The following is a 24491-nucleotide window of genomic DNA, read 5'->3' on the forward strand; positions in this document are numbered from 1 at the left end:
TGTGTCCTGTCCTGCCCATGGATTCAATCCAAAACAAAACTCTGAATTCAAATATAAAAGGGAGAGGAAGGAGAGAATTTCATAAGTAAACAAGCGATGCCATGACAAACATCTTGAGGATCAGCTGCCAAGCTGCTTTGAAAAAGGAGAGATCGCTCAAGAACGTTCAAGACAGAGTAGAAAACCCAGGAGTGGCTGTTCTCTAATTAAACCAAACGCTGAACACGTCAGCACAGAAGATTCAGAGTTTAAAATTTCCTAAACGACTTACGATTGGACACAGAGTGAGGACACGCCCCTGAGTGAGTCAACAAAAGACAGAAATTTAGATGCAAAAATACTTAATAAGAAAGATTGTCAACTAAGTATTAATAATAAACCCGTGGATTCTTATATCCTGGGATTAAATCTGGGAACACAGATTTTTAATTTTGAGATTACACCTTGGGACATGGATTTTAAATGACAGTGGGACATTTATAGAGAAAACACTCTATAAATCTGCTCCCCTTGTTCTAAAATAACAACTGCTATTATTTCACTGTTGTAACTGCAGAGTTTGATATATACAAGTCTGACATTAGATTATTTTAAAGTCTGTGAACGGAAAGGAAACTGATGTGACAGTTTTAATCAAGTTAGTCAGGGGGAAATGATGCATTCATGTCCCGTGGGATGAAATGTAGAGACGGGTTTGTTTCAGAATGGTAATGTAAAGGTATTAAAGCGGCTCTCCTCATGTTACAGCCACTTTTCATTTTTCTGTCACTGATGGATCTGAACAGTTTCCCCACGATGCCAGCGAGGAGAAAATATTATCGCTGGGAGCCACAGTTTTAAAGTTTATCCAGAATGAGCCTGAAATCTAAACTACATTTAAATGTGCTTCTTCAGAACATCCATCTCAGAGGAATACAGTCACTTCTCTATTTGGACCGTGGCGGTTTCTTTTATAACTCCTCGGAGTCACAGTTCATTTGTCCTGTTTTTCTACTGCATTTGTAGTCGTATTGTGATGTGGACTAAATCAGATGATCATTGATTTCATATCAGACTGAAAATGATACATTTAACATATGACTGCACACAGTGTACACACACACACACACACACACATGGAGAGAAAAGGAGAGTAGTTGTAATAGTAGCAGCCATAGTGGAGTGAATGTTCTGCAGTTGGTGACATCATGCTCTGATTATTCAACTCAACAAGCCAAAGCACTCGCTCTCCATCCTTCCATCCAACAGTCCCTCCCTCTCCCAGAGCAGCGTCTCGCCCGAGACCCCGCCCAATTCCTGAGTGAGTGGTAGAGCGAGGGAGAAGCTGAACATGTCGGAGGAAAAGAGCGGGAGGAAATGAGGGAAGGGGGGGTGGAGTGGTTGGATGGCTTTGCTACAGCAAGGCGGTTAGTCTCGTGAACCAGGGGTGAGATGATGAGTGACCTCGTTCAGGAGCAGTCTGCAGGGCAGTGGACAGAGGACGCCCCGTCTCTTCTGTCAAAAGGTTCCTCACTAACCTAGAAACAAAATGTGAGCATGAAGGACGGGGAAGTCTTCACTCACTCAAAGGACCAAAGTAATGACAGCAAAACACTTGAATAACTATATTATGATTCAATAATTTATCATTTCAATTGTATGATAATTGTATGTGTTGTTACTGTTTTACTTGTGTTTACTTGTGTTGTTATTGTTTTATTCTGTATATTTGTGTGTGAATATGAAAAACCTGCACATTCTTCAATCCCCTGCTCATGTATCTTTCATGTTGCTTAAACCCTTCCCTCACATTTCTGTCTCTGTCCACTGGGATGTAAACACATCACACTTCCATATTCATAGAAAGTAAACGTCAGGTTTTAAAAACGCGAGCATGTCTCAGGGCCGTAGTCTCACGCCATCACCTGGACATGAGCTGAGAGACGAGTGAGTCTTGTGTTTCTCTGCGGTGCCGAGTCTCCGTCACCGGACGCTTCATCCATCACTGTTCGTTTTAAAACTCAGTTTTATAAAGTTTAAAGCCAGAGCTCCAGCTCACATCATCAAACCTGCAGCGTGTGACCTTCAGACTCCACCTGAGCCTCCACATCCTCACCTGAGTGAAGTCATTCTGTCTTTATTCTGCTCTCACTGTGACTCAGGGTTGACGGGTCGTGGTCGGTTGTACTAATGCATCCTCAGCTCTTATACAAACACAGCACAACACATGCTGCAAAGAGAACACCCACACGGCCTGGGACACAGGCGGCGCGTGTGTGTCTGTGTGTGTGTGAGCTGTTGGTGTGAGATAAAAGCCTAAATCTGGAGAAGGTGCAACCCACTGTGGGGACGGGTGTGTTAGAAAATACATCATTGCACGGAGGTTGATCTGTACACACAAACACACACTGCTGTGCACAATTCGTCGGCTGAGTTCTGTTCAGCGCCATACGTCTGCGCGGTAACTTTGATCCAAAGAAAAAGAGCGTGCACTCATGAATTCTTCATTTCCCTCATGTGACAAGGAGACAAATGTGACTCAGACGTTTTTTAGAGCAAAAACCCACAGAAATGTTTGACAGGAGACTTTTCTGTTCAGGCTGGAATATACACAAATGAGAATATTCAAAAGCAAGTGGAGCATTTGTCTTACACAGAATTCTTCACAAACATCCTTACATATCCATTCATGTTGCTCTGATTCACCTGCACAGCTGCACCTGATCTTGTTTATATTATCAATAACTAACTGATCGACACTAAACTAACACTAACTGAACATATATCACATTAAAACGACAGAAACCGTCCTTGGAAACGTTTCATTGATGTGTAACTTTCACATAATGGCCTGTGGCAGTGCAGAACTGTCACGGTGAACTTCTCTATGGTCAACAGTCATGTCTTGTATAAAGAACCTTAATACTTGAACCTTAATAGAACCTTAATAAGTATCTTACCAGAAAATGACTTTTATAATATTACTTAAGTAAAAGACATTTAGTGTACTTAAACTCATTTCTTGATATAAAATATACATATGTTTTCAGTAGTTAGGATTGAGTCATGGTAGCTCAGTGGTAGGGCGAGTTATCATCCATCTGGAAGGTTGTGGGTTCAACACCGGGCTCTGCTAGTCTATGTGTCTTTGTAAATGACAAAACTAAAGTGTAAAGCAGCTCATCAAGACTAGAAAAGCTCTATATAAATATACACCATTGCCAACTCTTCTTCTTCTTCTTCTGATTGTATTTGGTTTGAGTAACAAAGATAGTTAGAGGAAACGTACTGGATTAAAAGTAAGTTAGTATTTGTACTTTGTTACATTACGACACTATGACTGTAGACTAGTCATAGCTCTTGGCTTTTTTTGTTTGGTGTTTTGGTGACTTTCATGATGGATTAATCTGATGATTTTTTTTTATTGATTAATCGGTTAGTTGTTTGGTGCATTAAATGATAGGAAATGGTGAAAAATGTCAATCAGAGTTTCCAAAAACTTTAAAAGGTAAGGTATTCAGTTTACTGTCATAGAGGACCAAAGAAACAATGCATTCATAATCAGGTAACTGAATTCAAAGATATATGGAATTATTGATCAATAATGCAAAACCCAGCATACCGTACCTTTCAGAATCCCAGATTTATACAACAACATGCTGACCAAACAAAAACATAGTAATAAGTAATAAGACTCAGGACTCAGTAACAGGTAAAGTACAATCTTCTTTTGCTTTGGCAATAAAAATCTAAATATTCCACCATTCAAAATGGAAACTAAGACGTGTTCAGCGAGCCTGACATCGTCACTGAGAACAGGCTGAGAAGCAAGTGTTCTCACACCTTCAGTTGGAAACACGTGTTTAAACAGCGACCAAACCTCGAAACGAGCTGATCAATTTCACACTGAACTCACCACTGTCCGGCCTCAGCTTCCTCCAGGAACTGGACCAGGTCGCTCGGCTCCAGAGACATGTCCCGCGCTTCACGAGACTCGTACGTCAGCTGCACCCGAAAACGACTAGAGTCTCCCTGCAGGAAAAAACACAACAACATTATTGTGGATCATTCATTATATTATCCTGTTAGATGTTTTTTGGGTTTTTGAATATTAGTTATTGAGCTGTGGCCCAAAACATGTCGTTTGCAGTTGAAGTGATAGACATTTCCTCATTTGTCATTTGGAAACCATTAACTGTCCATCATCTTGAGCATGAAGTTGCATCTACATCCTCATTGAATTACAAAAATCCCATAAACTAGAAAACGCTACTGTCTGAATTTCAGATTAAAAACATGGGATGCGTTTTAGTCTGGATGGGCAGAAAGTGAGACCTTAAGAAAAATGCAGGTTTACTTATTAGCATGGATACAAAGATGAAATGCTCATCTGGACGCGGGTCATTTTTTAAATCTAAACGCCAGTTGTATCGGGACATCCCGACACTGGTGCACAGACATACAAACACTCTTTAAAACTGTGCATGTGTGTGTCTTTCTCCTGTCCACCACACAGATTGTAATGAATGTGGAAAGGCTGTCACACCCTGTAGACCTGTGCAGATATATTCCTCCCCTAATCTGTCTCTCCTCCCTCGTTTCTTAAATGTCAAGTCATCAGTGTCCGCCGCTAACAAGGCGCACGTCCACGGGCAATTATTAAACAGCAGCGGGGTCGTCTTTAAGATGGATCGGAGGAGGATTTTGCCGAAAGAGTGGGGAATGTGAAGGAGGAGTGGAGGGGAGACGGTGAATGGTGATGCTGAAAGATGACATAACTGTTTGTCTATTTCATGGAAAGCCGATTTCTTCACATTTGGTCCAAAAGTTAATTTGGACTCAAGCATGAACTGAGAATAGGTGGTCAAATGTCAAGGTCACTGTGACCTCACAAAACACCAACAAGAAACTGCAGGAACATCTCCAGGTCCCAGAACATCTTTGGGGGACATTTTCTTCAAATTTGGCACTAACATTTACTTTGAGTTTGGCATTTGAAGGGCAAAGATCAAGGTCACTGAGACCTGACACGTTTGATGCTGTGAAGACAATATTTATGGAACATCTAGAGGGAATATCTTCAAATTTGGTGCAAACTTGGACTCACAGAGTAAATGGTGGTCGCAGCTGTGGCTGTTTGTGTATGCACACAGTTTGAGATATGAGATATTTAGTTTGTTTTTTTCACAAAATATTAACATACTAGAGTCATGACTTCATTTGTAATGTAGACTTAATCATTTTTTGTGTGAACTTGCACACTAGTTTCACAAACACCTCAAGAGTATCATTTCAAAAGTGGCTCAAATGTTCACTTACTGTAGACAGCGACAAGGTCAGGAGAGGCATATAACTGCTGGGTGGTGACTCTAATAAAACCCTCTCATTTTCACTTTTCTAAAGGATCAAACTGCCATCCTGAGCAACGCTTACATTTTTATTGTTGCCTTCCTCCTCTGAAGAGTTGGACGATTCCTCTGCACTGGACGGAATTGTCTCAAAGTCCTCTGTGTCCATGGAGGGGAGACGTCGCTGTGTCCAGCCTGTGGAGAAGCCATGCACATCATTAGCCTGCAGAATAAACTCAACCAGTGCTCATTGATCGCAGCTTGGATGTGGTCAAGAGCAGTTTTCCATTCACATAGAACTGTGAAGGTTAGACCAGTGTGAACGTAGAAATCGAATTGCACGACACAAAAGGAGAGAAAGTTAGACGTCACATGCTCACAGACAAAAAAAAGCCCAACTGATGAACACGTAAAACTGAAATCAAGTCCACCATGAAGACATCCACTGTTGGACAGAAGTCGCCCTCTGCAGTTACCTGGTTGGGACGTGGACCTGGGGACAGCTGCGGTGCCACCACCAGCAGTAGCAGTGCCCATCGTCATGCTCTGACGTTTCCTCACTGCAGCCATAGCGCCACGCAAAGTATCTGGAGGGAAGCCAAACGACCTTACAACGACCTCACAACGACCTCACAACGACCTCATCACATCATCCACAACAACCCACATTTACAACTCACATGCTCTTCAGTCTCATCAAGACAGCAGAGTAAATCTACCCATGCAGAAATCAACCAAGAAGAAAATCAATCAATAACTACTGAACAGCTTTTCATTCTCATTATCATGCATTTTGAAACAAAAGCACAAATCACGACACAAGTCAACACAGCAGGCGACAAACTCAAACACGGGAAGCCAAAAAGTGTCTGCACACATGCATCATGTCATAACGTTATCACAACATCACCATGTTGTTACATCATCACATCACAGCTTCATGCCATCACATCATCACCTCATAACATTTAACACAGTCACCATGTAGTCATGTTTTCACATCGCGTCGTCACGTCACCACATCTTTACCAAGTCCTCATGTCATCACATCACAGTCAAATCATCACCTCATAACATTTAACACAGTCACCATGTAGTCATGTTTTCACATCGCGTCGTCACGTCACCACATCTTTACCAAGTCCTCATGTCATCACATCACAGTCACATTGTCATGTCATAACGTCGTCACCTCACCAAGTCACCATGCATTCACGCCATCACAGCCACATTGTGACGTCATCACATCCCAGTCACATGATCACATCACAGTCACATCATCACATCGCAGCCCCATGATCACATCACACATGATCACATCAGTCACATGATCCATCATCAGTCACATCGTCACATCAGTCACATCCATCACATGTCACATCACAGTCACATGATCCACATGATCACATCACAGTCACATGATCACATCACAGTCACATCATCACATCACAGTCACATCACGCCATCACATCACATCATCATCATCACATCAAGTCACTTCATCACATCACAATCCATGATCACATCACAGTCACGATCACATCACAGTCACATCATCACATTACAGTCACATCACATCATCATGATCGCATCACAGTCACATGATCACATCACAGTCACATGATCACATCACAGTCACGCATCATCATGATCATCCACATCACAGTCATGATCACATCACAGTCACATGATCACATCACAGTCACATGATCCACATAATCACATCACAGTCACATGATCATCAGTCACATGATCACATCACATCCGCAGTCATCATCACATCACATCATCACATCACATCACAGTCACAGATCACATGATCACATCCATCATCACATCATCATCACATCACATCACATCATCACATCACAATCACATGATCACATCACAGTCACATCTCAAGACAACTCAACATGCTTAGACTCAATAACCCATGACCCATGAGTGAATGTTCTTCAAATTCTTTTGCATGTATAAAAAAATGAAGTTGTCAGATGATTTGTCTCTTTGCAGGAAGAAGAGTTTTAAGTTCATCTTCAGGTTGTGGGTCATTGAGTTTTCTGGTGATTGATGGATGAATATTGATGAATATGAACCATGAATATCGTCTTCATGGTTCACGACTTAAGTTCATGTACCTTCATAACCAAACGGAGTGGGATCACTCTTTATCTCATGCCTCTTGCTCTTTATGTTAGAAGACAGTGGACCTGGTCGGGGGACATAACACGAGACCAGACGCTTCATTAGAGACAGACATTAAAATAACGTTGTAATATAACTCAACTGAAACAACACATGAAACTACACTTTACATCAGGAGGACATGTTGTTCATTCACCTCTTTAACTTTATATAATAACATTATATTCACTCCAGAAACACGAATGTCACCCATCAGATTTGTATTAAACACATTTTGTGTTCCAGGCTAAATGTTTAGAAAAGTTTGTAAAAGAAAAAAGAATGGACATCATCAGAGAGGATCAGGATCCCCATTATCCAAAAGGGGCATTTAATGCATCATAAAGTTTCCCTTACTGCAGTAAATTGACTTGATGCAAACAATCTGTCAACACAAATCAAACTGTTCTAACAATTATGGCTAAAATATAAGATTTCTAATTGTTTTTAAATTGTAATCAATTAATTGAACATTTACTTTAACTTTTTTCTTGATTTATTTTTTTAAAATGATGTATATCATTGAGGCCCAGACGTCCAAGCTACAGTCTGAGCTCAGAACCAGGACACGCCGCAGTCATGGAACTGTCAGCGTTGTTGAAACACTGTGGACTGGAGGCGACTGATGGTGACGAGAGGCCAAGACGAAACAGTTGAGGCGAAAACTTCACCTTCTCTCTTTTGAATTCCGTTCATGCCTCCACCTGGAGGAACATGAACTTCATCTGTATTCCAACAGTAAAAGTGCACTTCTCTTGTCACTCTGAATGTCACCCTGCGTTCCAAATGTCAGCTTATCAACATTCTTATTTCCTCATGTTTTGGTGGGGTTTTTTTGTTTTTTAAAAAAAGAATATGTATGTCTCCTCATTTCTTTTCATTTTTAGCAAAGGGCTGAAATTTTTCAATGCATCTCATACATTTAAAGCAAGCTGTAAATGGAGGGAACGTAATGAGAAAATGTTTTTTCTTCTACTCGACACGTGTGCACTCTCTCTCACACACACACACACACACTTATGCAGAGGTTGTAGTCATGTCTGACCTGAGAACCAATCACCAAAAGAACATTATAATCAGGGATGTGGACGAGTGGGGGACTTAACTTTTAATTATGTTTCAGCGGCGACACTTCAAAACGTACAGAAGCACAGTGCTGCCACACACAATTAAAGAATCACGCTATAACGTGATAAGTTTATTGTTTTCACAATATACGTATATAATATATACTTGTTTTTTTCCTTTATATGTAACAATTAGACTTTTTACAGCCAAAAATCTATTTTTTAAATGTAATTTAAAAAATGTTTAAGTAGAAAAGGACCTTTCAATTATTTCAGAAGTGCTTCTTTAACTTCTGATCGCCTGAGCGTGTGGTTCAATGTCCAGTACGTTGCCGGCAGTATTGAGAGTTATGGAACTACATTTATTTATTTACAGTTTATTCTCTTTGTGCCATAGCTGATCAGTTTTGATTTTCATGTCAAATCACTGTTTGTTGGTCCACATTCTTCATTAAGTCGCACAAATGGCTCTAACCTATGTTACTGCATCCATGTCATGAGGCACATCACATTTTTAACGCAGATTTTCCTCAACTGTGACGTTGTAGCTATGCAAAAACACTGGTGCGTCACCAAACTGACATAATGCGGCACAGATGTCTCCTAATAATTATTTAAGGCCTTCTTATACTATACAAAGTCACTGAATGACTAATAATCTCGTTTTACTTTAGCTAACTTTACTTTTAAGTCCGAGCGAAGGGTTAAACCTCATCATCAGACATTTCAGAGTCAGGGCCATCATGCTGCAGAGTAAACTCTGGCCAGTAGGAGGCGCCCCTACTGTAGTGCTAAATCTATGCAGGAAAAAAGGAACCAGACATGTCCTCAGTCAAACCCCAAACAGAAGCTGATCTAATAACTACCTGTTGTTATTAGTGCACTGAAAAAATGTCAATTTCTGCTGCTATAACTAAACCTGATCAGCATCATATTTTTATTCTATGTAACACAATCTCATCGACCACTATCGTGTTTTGAAATGATGAAGAAATTCTGAAGCTTTTGAGAGCAAGCTGATGGTATGGGGCCTCTTTAGTGGGTTTGCTCCTGTACTATGAGCACATCAGGCAGAAGAGGGTCATGATTACATGTTTAAGAGCCAATCAGGTACCTTTTGTGCGTCGTGTTGCGAAGGAGGAGGAAGTAGAGGAGGCAAGGGAAGAGGTGAGAGAGAAGCGGCGGGGGACCTCTGCCTCCTTAGCAGCAGGTTCTACAGCGGGGAGGTTAGGACGCAGGAGGCAGAGGAGGAGGAGGAGGCCAAATGGAAGGAAAATTGAAGAAGCACAGGAAGATACGAGAGCGTTAGAATATAAAGGAAAACTATGAAGATAGAATAAAAGGAGGAATTAGCGTTATTGATGTTGTTTTTTTATACTGATGTTTTCAAACTATTACGACATCAACAGTTAAAACAAATGAAGAGATGAAGCCACATAATCAAAATCACAACTTTCAACAACAGCTCATGGTGTGAATCTGTGCATGCTCGGATCATGCGATGACACACGTGAAATTGAGTGTGAACAGATGAAAACAGAACCACTGATGATTCGACTCATGTTTTTACTTCCTGTGATGAGTCACATCGGCTATCAACGTCTGTAACACAACAGTGGACCGACATGATGTCACCGACGCCCGACGTTAACAGAAGGTTAAACTGCAACAGACTGTGATGATCTGACCAGCCGCAGTAGGACGCAGCAGACAGAGTGACCTTCACTGAGGTCACACACCCAAAATATGAAGCAGTGAAACTGGAGACAGTCTGTTCAACAGAGGACACCTGTGTGTGTGTGTGTGTGAGTGAGAGAGACAGACAAAGGTAGTATAAATATACAATTTTGATTCCTCTGGTTCTGGCTACACACCATCCCCAGCAGGTGGCAGTGTCTTGATGCTCAAGATTAATTTTGGCCAGCATAAAAAAGGAAGCAGATTTTGATTATCCATTTCACAGAGAAGAACCATCATGTCAGTCATCCTGCTGACTTCATGACCTCCACACTGCTGGGTTTCTACACAACACTCCTATTTAATGTGAGGCCGTGGTGTAAGCTAACAAGACTGATTAATAGTAAATAGTAGATATTGATAAGTGAGTGTGTGAAATCTATTGATCTATTTGCAGGTGTAAAGTAATGATTTTTGGCTGAGCACTGGTTCTCTCTAATGTCATTATACACTTGAAGCAGTCAACAGGAGAGTGGAAAAACCCACCAGTGTGGTGTGTTTTTGCCTTTGACACGCCCATAGCTGGAAGTAGCCCCTCCCTCAGAAGAAGCTGATTGGTGTGTTGTTACATAATGCTCTACAAGACAATTTTCACTACCTGTCTTTGTAAGTTGGTGGGTTTTTTTGTCTTTGCCGCATTTGTCACATGACTCTCTGCTTCATTACATTCACATGTGGTGGAAAAACATAATCTCTCCAAAAATGTTAATATGCTTCCAAATGTCAAGAGGGCTTGGATATTAAAGGGGTGGCATTTAAGACAAGGCTCCCCCACAGAATGTAGCCCCCTTCCCTCATGTGTCTTTCTGTTTATCACCTGCTGTCTCCCTGTCCTCACACCCTGTGTCTTCACCTGTCCCTGTCTCTCCAGATCCCAGTGTCCTTGGTGTCGTGCGGGCCGATGCAGATGATACATGAACGCATAAAAGCAGAGAGCAGCAAGTCCGGGGAAATGCCGAGACACCACGGGGACAGGGGAGTGTGGCGAGATCTGCTCGACGACAGCAAGACTTATGCTGACACATCAACTTATAGAACACATGAGGGAGGAATAAGAAGAGGCTGAGGCAGGACAGATGCTGCTGCTGCTGCTGACGATGATGATGACGACGAAGACTACCATGATGGTGGAAACATATAAAAAGAACAGAGAATATACGACGAGGATGCTGTGTCGACGGCGGTGCCGCCGAGAACTCGTCATGCCAGCGGTGTCACACTGTTACCTGATGGGAGAGACCTCCTGTTGGAAAGTCCCTGCAACGTGAAGCGTTTCCTAGCGTTAGCAACCGAGTTCCCTGACTGGGCGGAAGAAGCATCAGCTGAGCAGGGAAGCAAGAGGAGGGCGGAGTTAGTGGAGCAGAGAAGGATGAAGAAAAAGTTTGAGGAGGAGAAGCGCTGTTTGAACATGTAACCATTTTCAAGATATTTAAATCAATACATGTTATGACAGAAGCAGAAGAAAAAGTAAGAATAATTGACTTCTTCTATTTTGTCTTTTTGTTTTTGTTACACTGCAGAGGGCCATCAGCCAAAGTTTCCAGAATTTATTCTTGATTTAACTTTAAATGAAAGTCCTATTAAATCTCACCACATAACCAACAATGATGAAGTGAAAACTCATTATCTTTTGTGTTTTGTTTTTTGAAGCATGATGATAATGACAGACACTGCTGCGTCCTTCAGAGGCTAACGGCATCACAGTGATGTGAATGGACTGTTCCATTTAAAGGCAGAAAGGCCAGAAGAGGGAGGTTTAAAGAGAGGACTGGATTCATTTGGCCACTTATACAAAGGTCAGGAAAACACTGCTCCATAGTGTATGTGAGCTGAGAGCGAGGCGAAGCTTCACCTTTCACATTGTCACGACAAAGCTGAAGTGTCTGACTGTCACTGAGTATAAAAGCACAGTTTACTGTGTCATTAGGGTTTACTGAATTTACACTGAAGAAAACTGTCAGGTTTATATTTTAAAATCAAATAAACAACAACACAAAGCGTGTCTGAAAGTGTTGTGTATGTCTGTGACTCTGAGATGAACGAGATGCCATGACCTAACACATGCCCACCTTACAGGGGTCAGATTTTTCCTTAAAAAGAAAGCAGCAAGTAAACACACGCGCCTGGTCTTTGCTCTAATGAATCCTGAGGGAGAGACAGACTAAATGAACCACACTCACGACTCCGTGGACAAAGAAATCCCATCAACAATTTGATTTTCAAATCAGATCTGTGTCACTTCAGGATGAGTTTCTAGATCAGATTTATATTGGCATGGTAAAAATAACAAAAATAACAAAAAACAACAATGGATTCCTCTAAGGCTGAATCTCACCAACACATTTGCTGTGATTGTTTCTTAATATAATAATAAAGGTACATCTTATTTCATCTCATAAATATGATGTACTCTTATGTTGACCTGTCACATGGATTGGTTGGTGCCAGCACTGCTGCTTCTACCACACATAACAACATGCACACAATGTCATTGTCTCCATCTCCGGAAGATGTTCTTTGGTGTCAAAGTAATAGAAATGTAGTTCACCTGTAAAATGCTTATTTGGTAAAAATGTCAAGTGCAAGGGAGGAAATAGATTACAAGAAAGAAAGAGGAGGACGAGAGAGAGAGAGACGGAGAAAAGAGAGTGAGGCGTGAAGGGATGTGAAGGGAAGTTTTCTGATGACCACGCTGATGTGTTTGTGATATGAGTGTGACCTCTGACCTCTCTTCTGCCTCATGTTCGGGCTTGGGTTGGTCCTCCTGAAGCCCGACTCTGGACTTGAAGAATCAGACTGTCTCAGCGCCAACTTCCGTACAGTCCTGTTAAAGTTGAGGGAAGTGTGTAAGTGTTTCTTTAAAGGGTTCTGAGGACAAATAACCACGTGTGTAAGGACACTTCAGTAGGATGTTTGAGGGTGAAGGTTTTAGGGTTAGGCACATGTTTGGGATTCAGGTCTAGGGAATAAATAATGTCTAATACTGTACATGTGTCTGCTCACCTTATGGGACCTCCATAGATGTTGAGCTGACTGGCCTCTGTGGACAAAACACACAGACATGATGATGAGGATTTCTGATGTGAGATCAGGTCTGAACGACTAATAAACGTGAGGAACCACAATCTGCAGGTTTGAACCAAGTCCTCACCCAATGTCATATTTTGTTTTTTTAAACATTAATAATCATATCTGGATAAGAGGTTAGAGCTGACGAAGAAGCGAGTGGTGGAGTTTACTAAGTGTGCTGGGTTAGGGTTAATCACAACATAGCCACACCCAAAATATTACCCTACTTTATCAAGTATTTGACTCCAAATGGGAACATAATTTACAAAATGAAACTGTGCTACATCAAGAAGATCTGAAACTAGTGATAAAAACATAGACTAATGATTTCTTATAAACTAATATAATACTTATATAAGTCTAGGGTTGAACCCTTCTATCTCTTCCTTCCACACTATTCCACTATCCACTATTAATCTGCTTGTTTCAACGGATTAGGCAATTATTTGCATTTTGATTGTCAAAAGTTACCAAAATACCCAATCCCATCTAATCCTAATCATTATTTCCAAGTGGGAACGGAACATGCTCTATGCCACTTCACACTTTTATAAACGGTGTTTTGCATTATGTTTTACTCGTTTTGAAAACATGTATATATGAGATATCACCATATGTTGAGAAGAAAACATTTCTGTCATGACAGACAATGACATTTCTTCTGGTTCTGATTCAGGTGTGTGTCTTTGTTCTGTCACTGGTGTCTGCAGAATCTGCTCAGTGTAGGTCATGGAGGACTCACACAGCAGCTACAGGCCCAGCTCATGGCTTTCAGTGTTTCAGTGACCTCCACTCCAGCATTAAAGGATGAAAAGTTATTTCCATCACGAACAGTCTCCCAAACTGCTGCGTCGACCTGTCTGCTGCTGCTTTTACTGTCCTGATAGAAATCACCGAGGCTCTACAGTGGAGGAACAACAGCTCCTGAGACAAGCCCACATCTGAACAAGACGCCTCATAAATGCAGCGTTAACAGATGTGAGCTGCCACAGGATTGTGCTGCGTGACAAGAAAAGCCCAGGAGAAGAATGTAGTAACATAAGAGCAGAGCGAGAGGCTTGGCCCCGTGCTAACTCACAGCTCATATAAGAGAAACCCAAAAAGGCCTGTGAATGATTGGATCTGACAAGAAACACTGAGTCAGCATGGAACAGTCGATAAGATCCAGACACATGCAACAATATTTTCTTCCCGACAGAGCAGTTACAGGTGTGATACCTATTTTCTATTCATCTGTGTTCACTGGATCAAATCTGAACCACAGTTAGTCCGATAGCATTAGCCGGCCACACTAATGCTAGCAGAATATGTTTTCATTTGAAACCTGCATTGTCAGATAAAAACTATATCCACCCAGACGAGCATGTTAGCAAATTCAAAAAACAGGAAACAGGAAGTGAAAGCTGGTAACTATGTCATCATTTGTAAAGGTCTGAGGTTTTGTCTGTTTATGCTAAACGTAGCCCTGGAGCCAGCAGAGATTATAACTCCCTGGTGATTCCAGACTGAATGTTTTCCAAATGTAAACATTTTCCTGATGACTTAATGGCATCAATCACTAGTTGCAGGTCTCCTTCAAAACAGCATATCCATGTGTATATTCGTAGTTTAAACCTGTCCAGATCATCAGGGTAAAGTGGCAGGTGAGCACTGATGCAGCCACAGACATCCTTCTATCACCTCAGCTCTTCAGATTGTTGCCAAGACTCCAGTCATGTGCAGCAAGAGCACAGACAGGTGTGTGAAGGCATGTACTGCAGCCAATCATTCCCTGTGGTCTCAATTAAATAACTGCAAGAGTTATAGACACCTTACACAACTTTAATTACTGATAATATCAAGACGTGAAGGGGATTTCCACTAAGATCAACTGATTTCATACGACTAGAGGGTGCTCATGAGCTAGACCTCAGTAAACTAGAGTAAAGGGAATGATCTAATGACACATTCTCATGTGGAGACACATTTTAACGCCAAATTTGAACCGGACTGATTGGATTGGAGACAGACATCAATACTAGTTGTGAACATGGACTCCATCTCGCTCTCATTTTCTCCTCAACACACAGAGCTGCCATTCCTCTGTTGTCCTTTTCTACCCTCCTCTCTCCTCACACTCACGCCTCCCTGTACTTCTGTACTGTCTATCAACCTCCATCTGCAGCCTGAAACTCTCTCTCTCTCTCTCTCTCGCTCTCCCTCCTCGGCCATCATTTCATTGCTCTCTTCCTATTAAGATCAATCTCCCTCTTCTCCCAGTCCAATTTCACTCTCCCTATACGCTCCTCACATGTAGTCAGTTGTAAATCACGCGTGTGCGTGTGTGTGTGTGTGTGTGTGTGTGTGTGTCCTTTCTGTCTGTCATGACCACAGAGTGGAACTGTGGGTGAGTGGCTGAGAGAGGTAGAAACACAGGGAGAGTGAGTGTTAGAGAAGCCAGTAGAGCTGCAACTAACGATTACTTTCATAATCGATGAATCTGTCGATTATTTTCTCGATTAATCGTTTGGTCCATAAAATATAAAAAAATCTTAAAAAATCGGTATTTGTCAAACCGGGAAATGATGACGTTCTCAAATGTCTTGTTTTGTCCTCAAACTAAAATGATTCACTTTTAATAATTTCTTTGTTATGCAGAGCAAAGAAATGAAGAAAATATTCACATTTAAGAAGCTTAAACAATCAGAAATCTTGTTTTAATCATGAAAAAAGCTTCAAACCGATTATCGATGATCAAGATAGTTGTCGATTAATTTAGTAATCGATTAATAATCATTTAATCATTTCAGCTCTAGAAGCCAGAGACATGGAGCAGTGTGTATGTGTGCTGGTGTCAGTGTGTCCGCATGTTGACAATTGAAACGATTATTTGGTGACCAAACTGTAAAGAGTCGTTCATAAAAACATGGACCACAGTCAAGGTCGAAAGAATTTCACAAACGTGTATGTATATACTGTGTGTGTGTGTGTGTGTGTGTGTGTGTGTGTACCTCTGCAAGCCTCCAGCTGTCCTGTGAGAACTTTACGAATCTCCGACACCCACATGTTTTTCACATCCATGGAAGGAGCCTGGGGAACACACACACACACACACACACACACACACCAAATAAACAAAGCACCAAGACACTAAAACGTTTATTCTGTGAGAGTAAGTTTAGTGGAGAAGTGTGGTTCAGCACTGCCATCTAGAGGAAACATCTGGTAAAGTGCATTACATGCATCTATGACAAAATAAATATTAATGAAATGAATTAAAAAAAACCATATATAACTGCATTAATGATTCTCCTTTTCATGTGCAGGAGCTTCACAACAATAGTTTCAAGTATAAAAGTAGAACATCATCATACCTGGATGATGTAAACCTCCTCTCTGCCGTTGTACCACACCTCAAACTTCTTGATGTCTCCCTTAATGTTCTCTGTGATTCCCACGTCACTCATCTGGACAGACAGGAGGACAGACATACTGTGAGACCTTCATGGTTTAAATCATGGAAATCAGAAAGTTTCAGAAGGTTTTGAGTGAGTTTAAACACACTGAGGGGAGTATAATGGATTATTTATTTTGCAGGACTGTAATAAAATGACAAACACAGCCCATTGTGTATTATTTTAAAACGTTATATGTTAGTGAGGATGATCACAAACTGAGACTTCTGTGAATATATTTTAGTTTTGAACAGGAACAGAAATGAAGATCTTTATTCTCAAGGTTTTTCTTTAAGCATGGGCAAATCAGAAAGAAGATTTTCTTTGTCTAGTATGGAGAAACAGAAACTGAGACTTTTATTGTGAAAACAGAAATAAGATTTTCTTTGTCTAGTATGGATAAACAGAAACTGAGACTTTTATTGTGAAAACAGAAATAAGATTTTCTTTGTCTAGTATGGATAAACAGAAACTGAGACTTTTATTGTGAAATCAGAAAGAAGATTTTCTTTGTCTAGTATGGATAAACAGAAATTGAGACTTTTATGTTGAAAACAGAAATAAGATTTTCTTTGTCTAGTATGGATAAACAGAAACTGAGACTTTTATTGTGAAAACAGAAATAAGATTTTCTTTGTCTAGAATGGATAAACAGAAACTGAGACTTTTATTGTGAAAACAGAAATAAGATTTGTCTAGTATGGATAAACAGAAACTGAGACTTTTATAGTGAAAACATGATTTTCTTTGTCTAGTATGGAGAAACAGAAACTGAGACTTTTATTGTGAAAACAGAAATAAGATTTTCTTTGTCTAGTATGGATAAACAGAAACTGAGACTTTTATTGTGAAAACAGAAATAAGATTTTCTTTGTCTAGTATGGATAAACAGAAACTGAGACTTTTATTGTGAAAACAGAAATTGAGATTTTGAAAACTCTGGGTTGTGTGTTATTGTAGGTCATCATCATTGTACAACACACACACACACACACAGTGTCTGACCTTGAGCGAGTGTTTGAAGCTATAGGACGGTGTCTTCTCGTGTCCATCTGTCGTCTCGTCTCGCTTCTTACAGAACAGCAGCATCTTATCATACAGGAAGAGGTGTCTCTGCATTGGCTTAAACCTGGCCAGGTCCTTCACCTGAAACAGACAACCACATTATTTCACAATTCAAAAACTAATCATAATCCCTTCTCTGAGCACTCTCACACTGTCAGAGTGTCACACTAACAACATGATCTTACTAATCATTAATCAAAGTAATAAATCATTTTAACACTGAAATCAATGTTGTGCAGTTGTATATTAAGAAAAATAAATCTAAAATCCTTCTTGAAAATCTACATGATTTCATATTGAGGAACAGATTTCAGTTCTGATTTATCTGTCTCAGATTGTCTTCTCTTAAAAGAATTGTGACGACGAGGTGATGGGTGGGGTCAAACCTTGCTGTGGCCTCTTTTGTGATCCGTCCACACACTGAAGGATCCCTGCATCAACAGCTTTCCCAGTTCACTCAGGTTTCCCTGTGGTCACACACACACACACAGTCAGCCTGTTGAGCACCTCACATTACTATCACAGCGTCTGTTATTCATAAAAGACAAAAATACTGTTGTCTGAAAGTAGAACAATGGAGAATGAATCTAAATGAAGACATGAAGCTGTTTCACGGCAGAGGGCGGTGCTGTCTAGTACTCATATGGTATACTAATCAGTATCAGTGCAGCCAGCATGTCCATGGGTCTGTATTAACATACAAAACATTTGTTTTGGTGTTCTGGTGCAGAACAAACATAGTAAAAAGAGATTTAAAAACCACAGGATCAACTTAACATGAACACAGGCTAGATTAAGATCAAATAAAAGCAGTTTGAGAAAGTATGAGAAAGTATCTTCACCATCTTCTTATAAAATTGTTATTTGTTCACTCTCAGGGATCCAGTGAGTAGATTTTTGACTTGGCATACATTATTGTCAAGTTAAGTTAAGTCAAACGAAGCTGTCATTCATTTGTCAAACATGAACAATCTTTTGGAAAAGGCTGAAAATAATATTCAGAAACAAATGTTATCATCAGCATCTATGTATAACTAAATAGGGAAACACTAATAATAAACATCAGTTTACATTTGGAAAACACAGAATCTCAAAAATGTCCAAAGAATCCCAGTAAGTTGCTCAGCATTGGCCTCAATCATTCATGATTCATGATTCATGGTTTCATTCATGATTTAATAACCAGGTATGGTTTCGGCCCGCTGACCTGACGATCTGGATGAACAAACCACTGAGGATTGGTTTAATATAAAGTTAGATATGGTTGGTTAATACATAATCTGGAGTTTCAGACAGCAGGACATGTGTTTTCAAATGACCCCTAGTTTGAGACTCCCTGCATATAACTGTCTATTCAATGAAACTGCATATGATAATGTGTTTTCTTAAAATGCTTCATTCAGTTCATCATCAAAGGTAACGACTGTTGCAAAAATAAGAAAACATTAAAACACTGGTTTAAGTAAAGTGGACGTATGTCTCTAATCTACAGTGTGTGCCATATTTCTCAGGTTTTTTATGATGCAGCTTTATTTTCATGCGTGTGCATGACGGTGATGACAATGACGTACGGACCTCAAAGCCAGTGATGGCGATCTGGTGCATGGAGTCGTTGACAGACTTGATGATGTCCAACACTGTCGCTAAAGCCTCCTCCAGCTCCACCATGCCATCGCTCTTACTGCATTTTAGCATCTCCTGGGAGACAGGAAAGAGAGAGGGGGTTGTTACAGACACTCATCTGCCACTTTATTAGGAACACACCTTATAAAGTGGCACTGGTGACAGCTGCTGTGGTCTATTATTGTAGAGTGTAGATCATCTTCATGTGTTATGAGTTGAGAGTCTTCTGTTGGCTTGTCTATCATTTTTAACCAGTGTGGTTAGTGTCCGCTGTATTTTTTCCCAGACAAATGCTGCTCACTGGCTATTTCCTCATTTCCTGACCTCAGTGAACCCTTGAGATGAATGGTTGATTAGATATTTGAACAGTTGGTTATAAAGTGGCCAATGAGTGCAAGTATTTCCCATCCTGCTGCCAGCCCATGGGAGAGGAAGAGGGTTGCTCGTGTCCACTTGAATGGCAGATATGAAACCCAAGCCCAGAAAAACCTGTTGGTACCCGGTCTGCTCTCCAGTCCAGCTATCAGCTTCTTTACACTACAACAGTTCACTACTCTCGACTTCATTTGAACTAAATTCAACTTAAACAAATATTATTAAGTGCCATACAGCTGTAGAACTATCAATTGATATATGACACAAATGTATTTTTATCCAGCTTTACTGGATATTTTACTACTTGATATAAATGTACTGACAAATAAGTAAAATTACATTTAATGACATGTGTAGCTACATTAAACAAGATACACACAAGCTACTGTGTGTGTGTGTAGCTTTGTGAGGTATAAACCATACAAAGTGAGGACAGTTTATCCAGTCCTCAAATCTTTAAAGGGCTGTTTGTGGGTTAAGACCTGGTTTAAGGGTTAGGCACTTGTTGTGATGGTTAAGGGTGAGTCCTGGGGGTCCTCACTATGAAAAAAGCACAAACATGTGTGCATGCATGTGCCTCTGTGTAGGCTCTACCTTCAGCATGAGTTGGTACTTGGTGATCCTCTGCACTGGTTTCAGCAGGTAGGCATCCAGAGACAGTTTGTGGTCCAGTTTCTTCTGACACTCCTGTTACAGAAACCATACAGACTTTGTGTGTAATTGTAGTTTCAGATCCACTTTCCCTGTCTTTGTACACTTCTGTTTCTTTTATATATTTACATCATTTAGACAATTTGTAAACCCTGTGGACAATAACGTTTACCTATTATCAGACACAAGATAGGTTGTGGTTGTCAAAGGCACATGCTCAGAGCTGTCTCAATAGTGCACACCCCCTTCACCTTGAACCTCGTGGGCTCACGCTCACTCTCAGTCTCGCTTTAGAAACAGCTCGCTCTCCCACACATTAGAGTCCATGGAGAAAATCATTGATTTTACATCACAACACACAGGAGTTGTTGATCCACTGCTGCCTCCATTAGCAAGTTCAAATGTGTTATTTTGTGACTTCAGGGTTTGAAAGCTTTCGTTCCGATTTACCACAGTGATACAAACTTACCTAATGAGGCAGAAGCAAACAAGGAGCCTCTCTGTCCATGCAAATTAATGTTGTTGTTTTTTTCTCTGAGCTTTGGTGCAGCGAGGTGAAAATGAGCATTTTTCCTTGTGCCCCTGCTGGCAGCCATGTTTTCATTCAAAGCTGGTTCTAGGTGCAGGTGGAGCATCGAGCACGTGTCAGTACGTCATACAAACACACTTGGGTTCACTGCACTCTGTGTGAGAGCTGCACTTAAACAAACCTGTCCTGTACTATTCCGGTTTAAAATGTGAGTGTGTGTTACCTGAAAGAAGAGGCTGTCTCCACACTGTCTCCAGAGGACTTCAGAGCGAGGTTTATTCTGACAGTACTTCTGATACACCTGCAGCTCTTCTTTCTGATGAGTGAAGGCACATTCTTACATCACCATGCATAATCACAAACGTCAGATCAGTGAGCTTCTCCATCACCATCACTGACCATTAGAAACTGTGACCTGAAGAAATCAATCAAGGTGTTCTTTTAAAATGAAGCCTAAGAACAGAAGCAACAAAAACTCTCACTTCAAATAATCATCAAGTGGATGTATTTCCCTGAAAATCTTTCATTTATATGAATTAATATTTAGATTAATTATAATTCAGCCACTTTTCATAGTAAAGTCAAGACCTTACAATTGTTGTCGAGAGGTCCAACAGGAAAACAATGAACATGCACTTGACAACAGTGCATGTGGGGTAGGTGGGGGAGAATTAGCTGTCTGTTCCCACAGTGGTCATTTTGTCCTGTCCTGTACTGTAGCCAAATGTAACAGTACAGCAACTATTGTTTCATAGAAGAAAACAACAATAAAATAAAATAGCAGAAGGAAGTCTTTTAAAGCTGCTGTCAGCAATGTTTGGCTGACTCTTGACTAACTTCCTGTCAGTTGCTGACATTAGCATTCCCAAATCACCTCATGAACACGTTTGGTGAGGGGAAGATTTATTCACTGACAACCAAACAGTCTAACTCAGGGATCTGCAACCCTTTTCCACCCAAATGAAAATAATGTCACATCATGTATAAAGTAACGTAGACATACTCTATATAAACAAACAGTTTTGACGTGTCATTGCTGTTTCATCTGTTAAACAATAACACCAAACTGTAGACAACATACACTGGCACATGTAGGCCTAGTTTAATATAAAACACAGAACTTTGTAGACCTACTTGAGTCCTTCCATTGTTATCTTTGGATCCACATGAAATGAAATTAAAATAAATATGAAAGTAACCCACTTGGAAATAAAGAAAACAAAATCTGGATTTCATGTAGATGATACTTGGGAAAATCTGCTGGCATAGGTATGAGGATCCAAAGATGGATATTTAAATGTTAACACCAGTTTGTCAGGTGTGGGAGGTTTTCAATCCTGCATTTGAAAGGAGAAATTTGGCTGCAGAGCCAAATATGGCTGTAGAGCCACGGTTTGCAGACCCCTGGGTTAGTGCCAAAGATAAGAAAGATACATCATTTGACGGCAGATGGGAAAATCAGTTTAAAATAAATTGGAAAATATGTCACGATGACACCACGTGATTTTGATACGAAACTATCCCCTCAGCCACAAAGTAGAAGCCCAGATCACTTTTTGGCAACTGAAATACTGCATGTTATTGTTTGCACGAGCCCTTTATGAGTATTTCAACAGGTAACTGCGACAATATATGTATAATATGTCACACCAGAAAGAAAGCAATTGATTTGACACACAGCTATACCTTCAGCTACAAGGTAGGAGCACAAATCACTTTTTGGCAACTGGAATAGCGCATGTTACTTTGCAACAGGTAAAACACAACAAATGTAGACATGGTCAGCTGAAGTAAAGAGATCTAAGAGACTTTTGAGGAGGCAAAATGTCTTGTTGGTGCCAGACGTGAGAGGATAACGGTTCTACTAATTCCAAACAATAGAAATTCCAAATAACCACATGTTACAGCAGAGTACTCCCACCACTTTATTAGTTGTCCTGTGTACCGAATTAAGTGACCAATGAGTGCATATTATAGTACTACTGTAATGTTTGTGTGTTACACAAGGATCTGTGCGTGATGTTGGTGCAGCACTGGTACTCATTTACCTCCCACCTCTGTTTATGAGTCACTCACCCTCTTCAGGAAGCAGGTTCCCACCATCTCTGGCTTCTCTATACAGTTCTCCAACTCCCTCAGAAACGTCCTGCAGGTTGTTTACATACAAACAGGATTAAAACAATTCTTTATAAACGATCTATCAAACAAGACAGTGACAGATGTAAATATGATGAAGGACAGACAACAAAAACTGATCCTGAACCATACGTAACAGAATCACAGTGTGTGGCTCTAATTAGACCTGGAATTAACATCAAGTCATCAGTGATCCAACTGCAATCAATTCAAATACATCGTGGATGACAACATGAGATTGATCTGGCTTCTCTTTACTCAAATACATACTGAACATCATGACTGTACATGTGTTTGCTGTCAGCGTGTGTATGTGTGTGTGTGAGTGTGTGACAGTGACAGACAATCAAAACCTCTCCTCACTGTGCTGTAACATGAAACAAGAAATCATGTGATGGTCAGTGTTAATATTGTGGTAGCGACTAATAAAGTAAGCGCTGATGACTGCAGAAAAACAAATTGCATCAGCAGAGGAGGGCGGTCTCTAATGTTCTAATGCAGCTCAGGAATGTCAAATCAAACTACGTCCACATGTGTTTTTTGTGATCTGATCTTAGGACACATTCAGGATGGACAGGCAATGTTCAGAACTGGACTTGGTGACATTACATTACACGTCATTTAGCAGACACTTTTATCCAAAGCGACTTACAATAAGTGCTTTTCAACATTTGGGTACAAACAAGAGCCAGAAGTAAGTAAGTGCTTCAAGGAAACCAAGCTATGAAGTTGTCTTGTAATTGTTTTGGTTTTTTTTGTCTTTGTTGTCTTAGTCGAGGTAGAGTGGTTCCTGGGATCTTCCTCAGCTTGAGGTTACAACAGTTTTTACTTTAACGTTTACTTTTCCTCAAAAAACCGACACTTAGAATCCACCAGTGTATTGTGTTATTATATTCAGGTGTTACTGTAGGCCTGGTTTAATCTTCCTGCTGCTGCAGATACACACTGACTCTCTGAACACCTAATGATGCAACATACTGACTGTACAATGCATTACAGAGTGCTTGGCAGTCTGGTTTAGGATTTAATGATGTTACTATTGCCACAATGTGCAGCATCAGGACTGAATGAACCGATAAATGCACAATTAAATGCTGAACTGATTTAAAGAGAGTCAGGAGTCAAAAAGCAGACCTTCTCTTAACTAAGTTATGTGACTAGAGATGGAATTTTCACTAATAGGCTCCAAGTCAGGGGCCCCTCTGACCCCAGAGGACAGTAGGTCCTTTCAGTAACACATGCACACTCTGACTGCAGAAAGTATGAGGACAGTGTGTCAGTGAAAGATCCCATT

The 24491-nt window shown here is 40.5% G+C and overlaps 1 protein-coding gene across 9 annotated transcripts in view; it reads right to left on the bottom strand.

Moving 5' to 3' along the window:
• The window catches only part of mcf2l2 (MCF.2 cell line derived transforming sequence-like 2), a 70882-nt gene that overhangs the window by 1596 nt on the left and 44795 nt on the right, over positions 1-24491 (bottom strand). For 4 of the 9 annotated variants that reach the window (XM_044044778.1, XM_044044784.1, XM_044044777.1 and 1 more), the window contains 17 exons: positions 23138-23207; positions 21285-21377; positions 20476-20568; positions 19459-19581; positions 18270-18350; positions 17824-17964; positions 16738-16830; positions 16375-16453; positions 13319-13355; positions 13042-13139; positions 11542-11637; positions 9693-9791; positions 7466-7537; positions 5804-5914; positions 5413-5522; positions 3896-4011; positions 1444-1517 (listed from right to left, as the gene is read on the bottom strand). In XM_044044778.1, the coding sequence (XP_043900713.1) occupies positions 1444-1517; positions 3896-4011; positions 5413-5522; positions 5804-5914; positions 7466-7537; positions 9693-9791; positions 11542-11637; positions 13042-13139; positions 13319-13355; positions 16375-16453; positions 16738-16830; positions 17824-17964; positions 18270-18350; positions 19459-19581; positions 20476-20568; positions 21285-21377; positions 23138-23207 (1586 nt within the window). The remainder of the gene's footprint in view (positions 1-1443; positions 1518-3895; positions 4012-5412; positions 5523-5803; positions 5915-7465; positions 7538-9692; positions 9792-11541; positions 11638-13041; positions 13140-13318; positions 13356-16374; positions 16454-16737; positions 16831-17823; positions 17965-18269; positions 18351-19458; positions 19582-20475; positions 20569-21284; positions 21378-23137; positions 23208-24491) is intronic. The other 5 variants (XM_044044780.1, XM_044044779.1, XM_044044782.1 and 2 more) reach the window with 5 other exon arrangements.

This window comes from Solea senegalensis, linkage group LG14, assembly GCF_019176455.1.
Source record: "Solea senegalensis isolate Sse05_10M linkage group LG14, IFAPA_SoseM_1, whole genome shotgun sequence".
NCBI classification, from domain to species: Eukaryota; Metazoa; Chordata; class Actinopteri; order Pleuronectiformes; family Soleidae; genus Solea; species Solea senegalensis.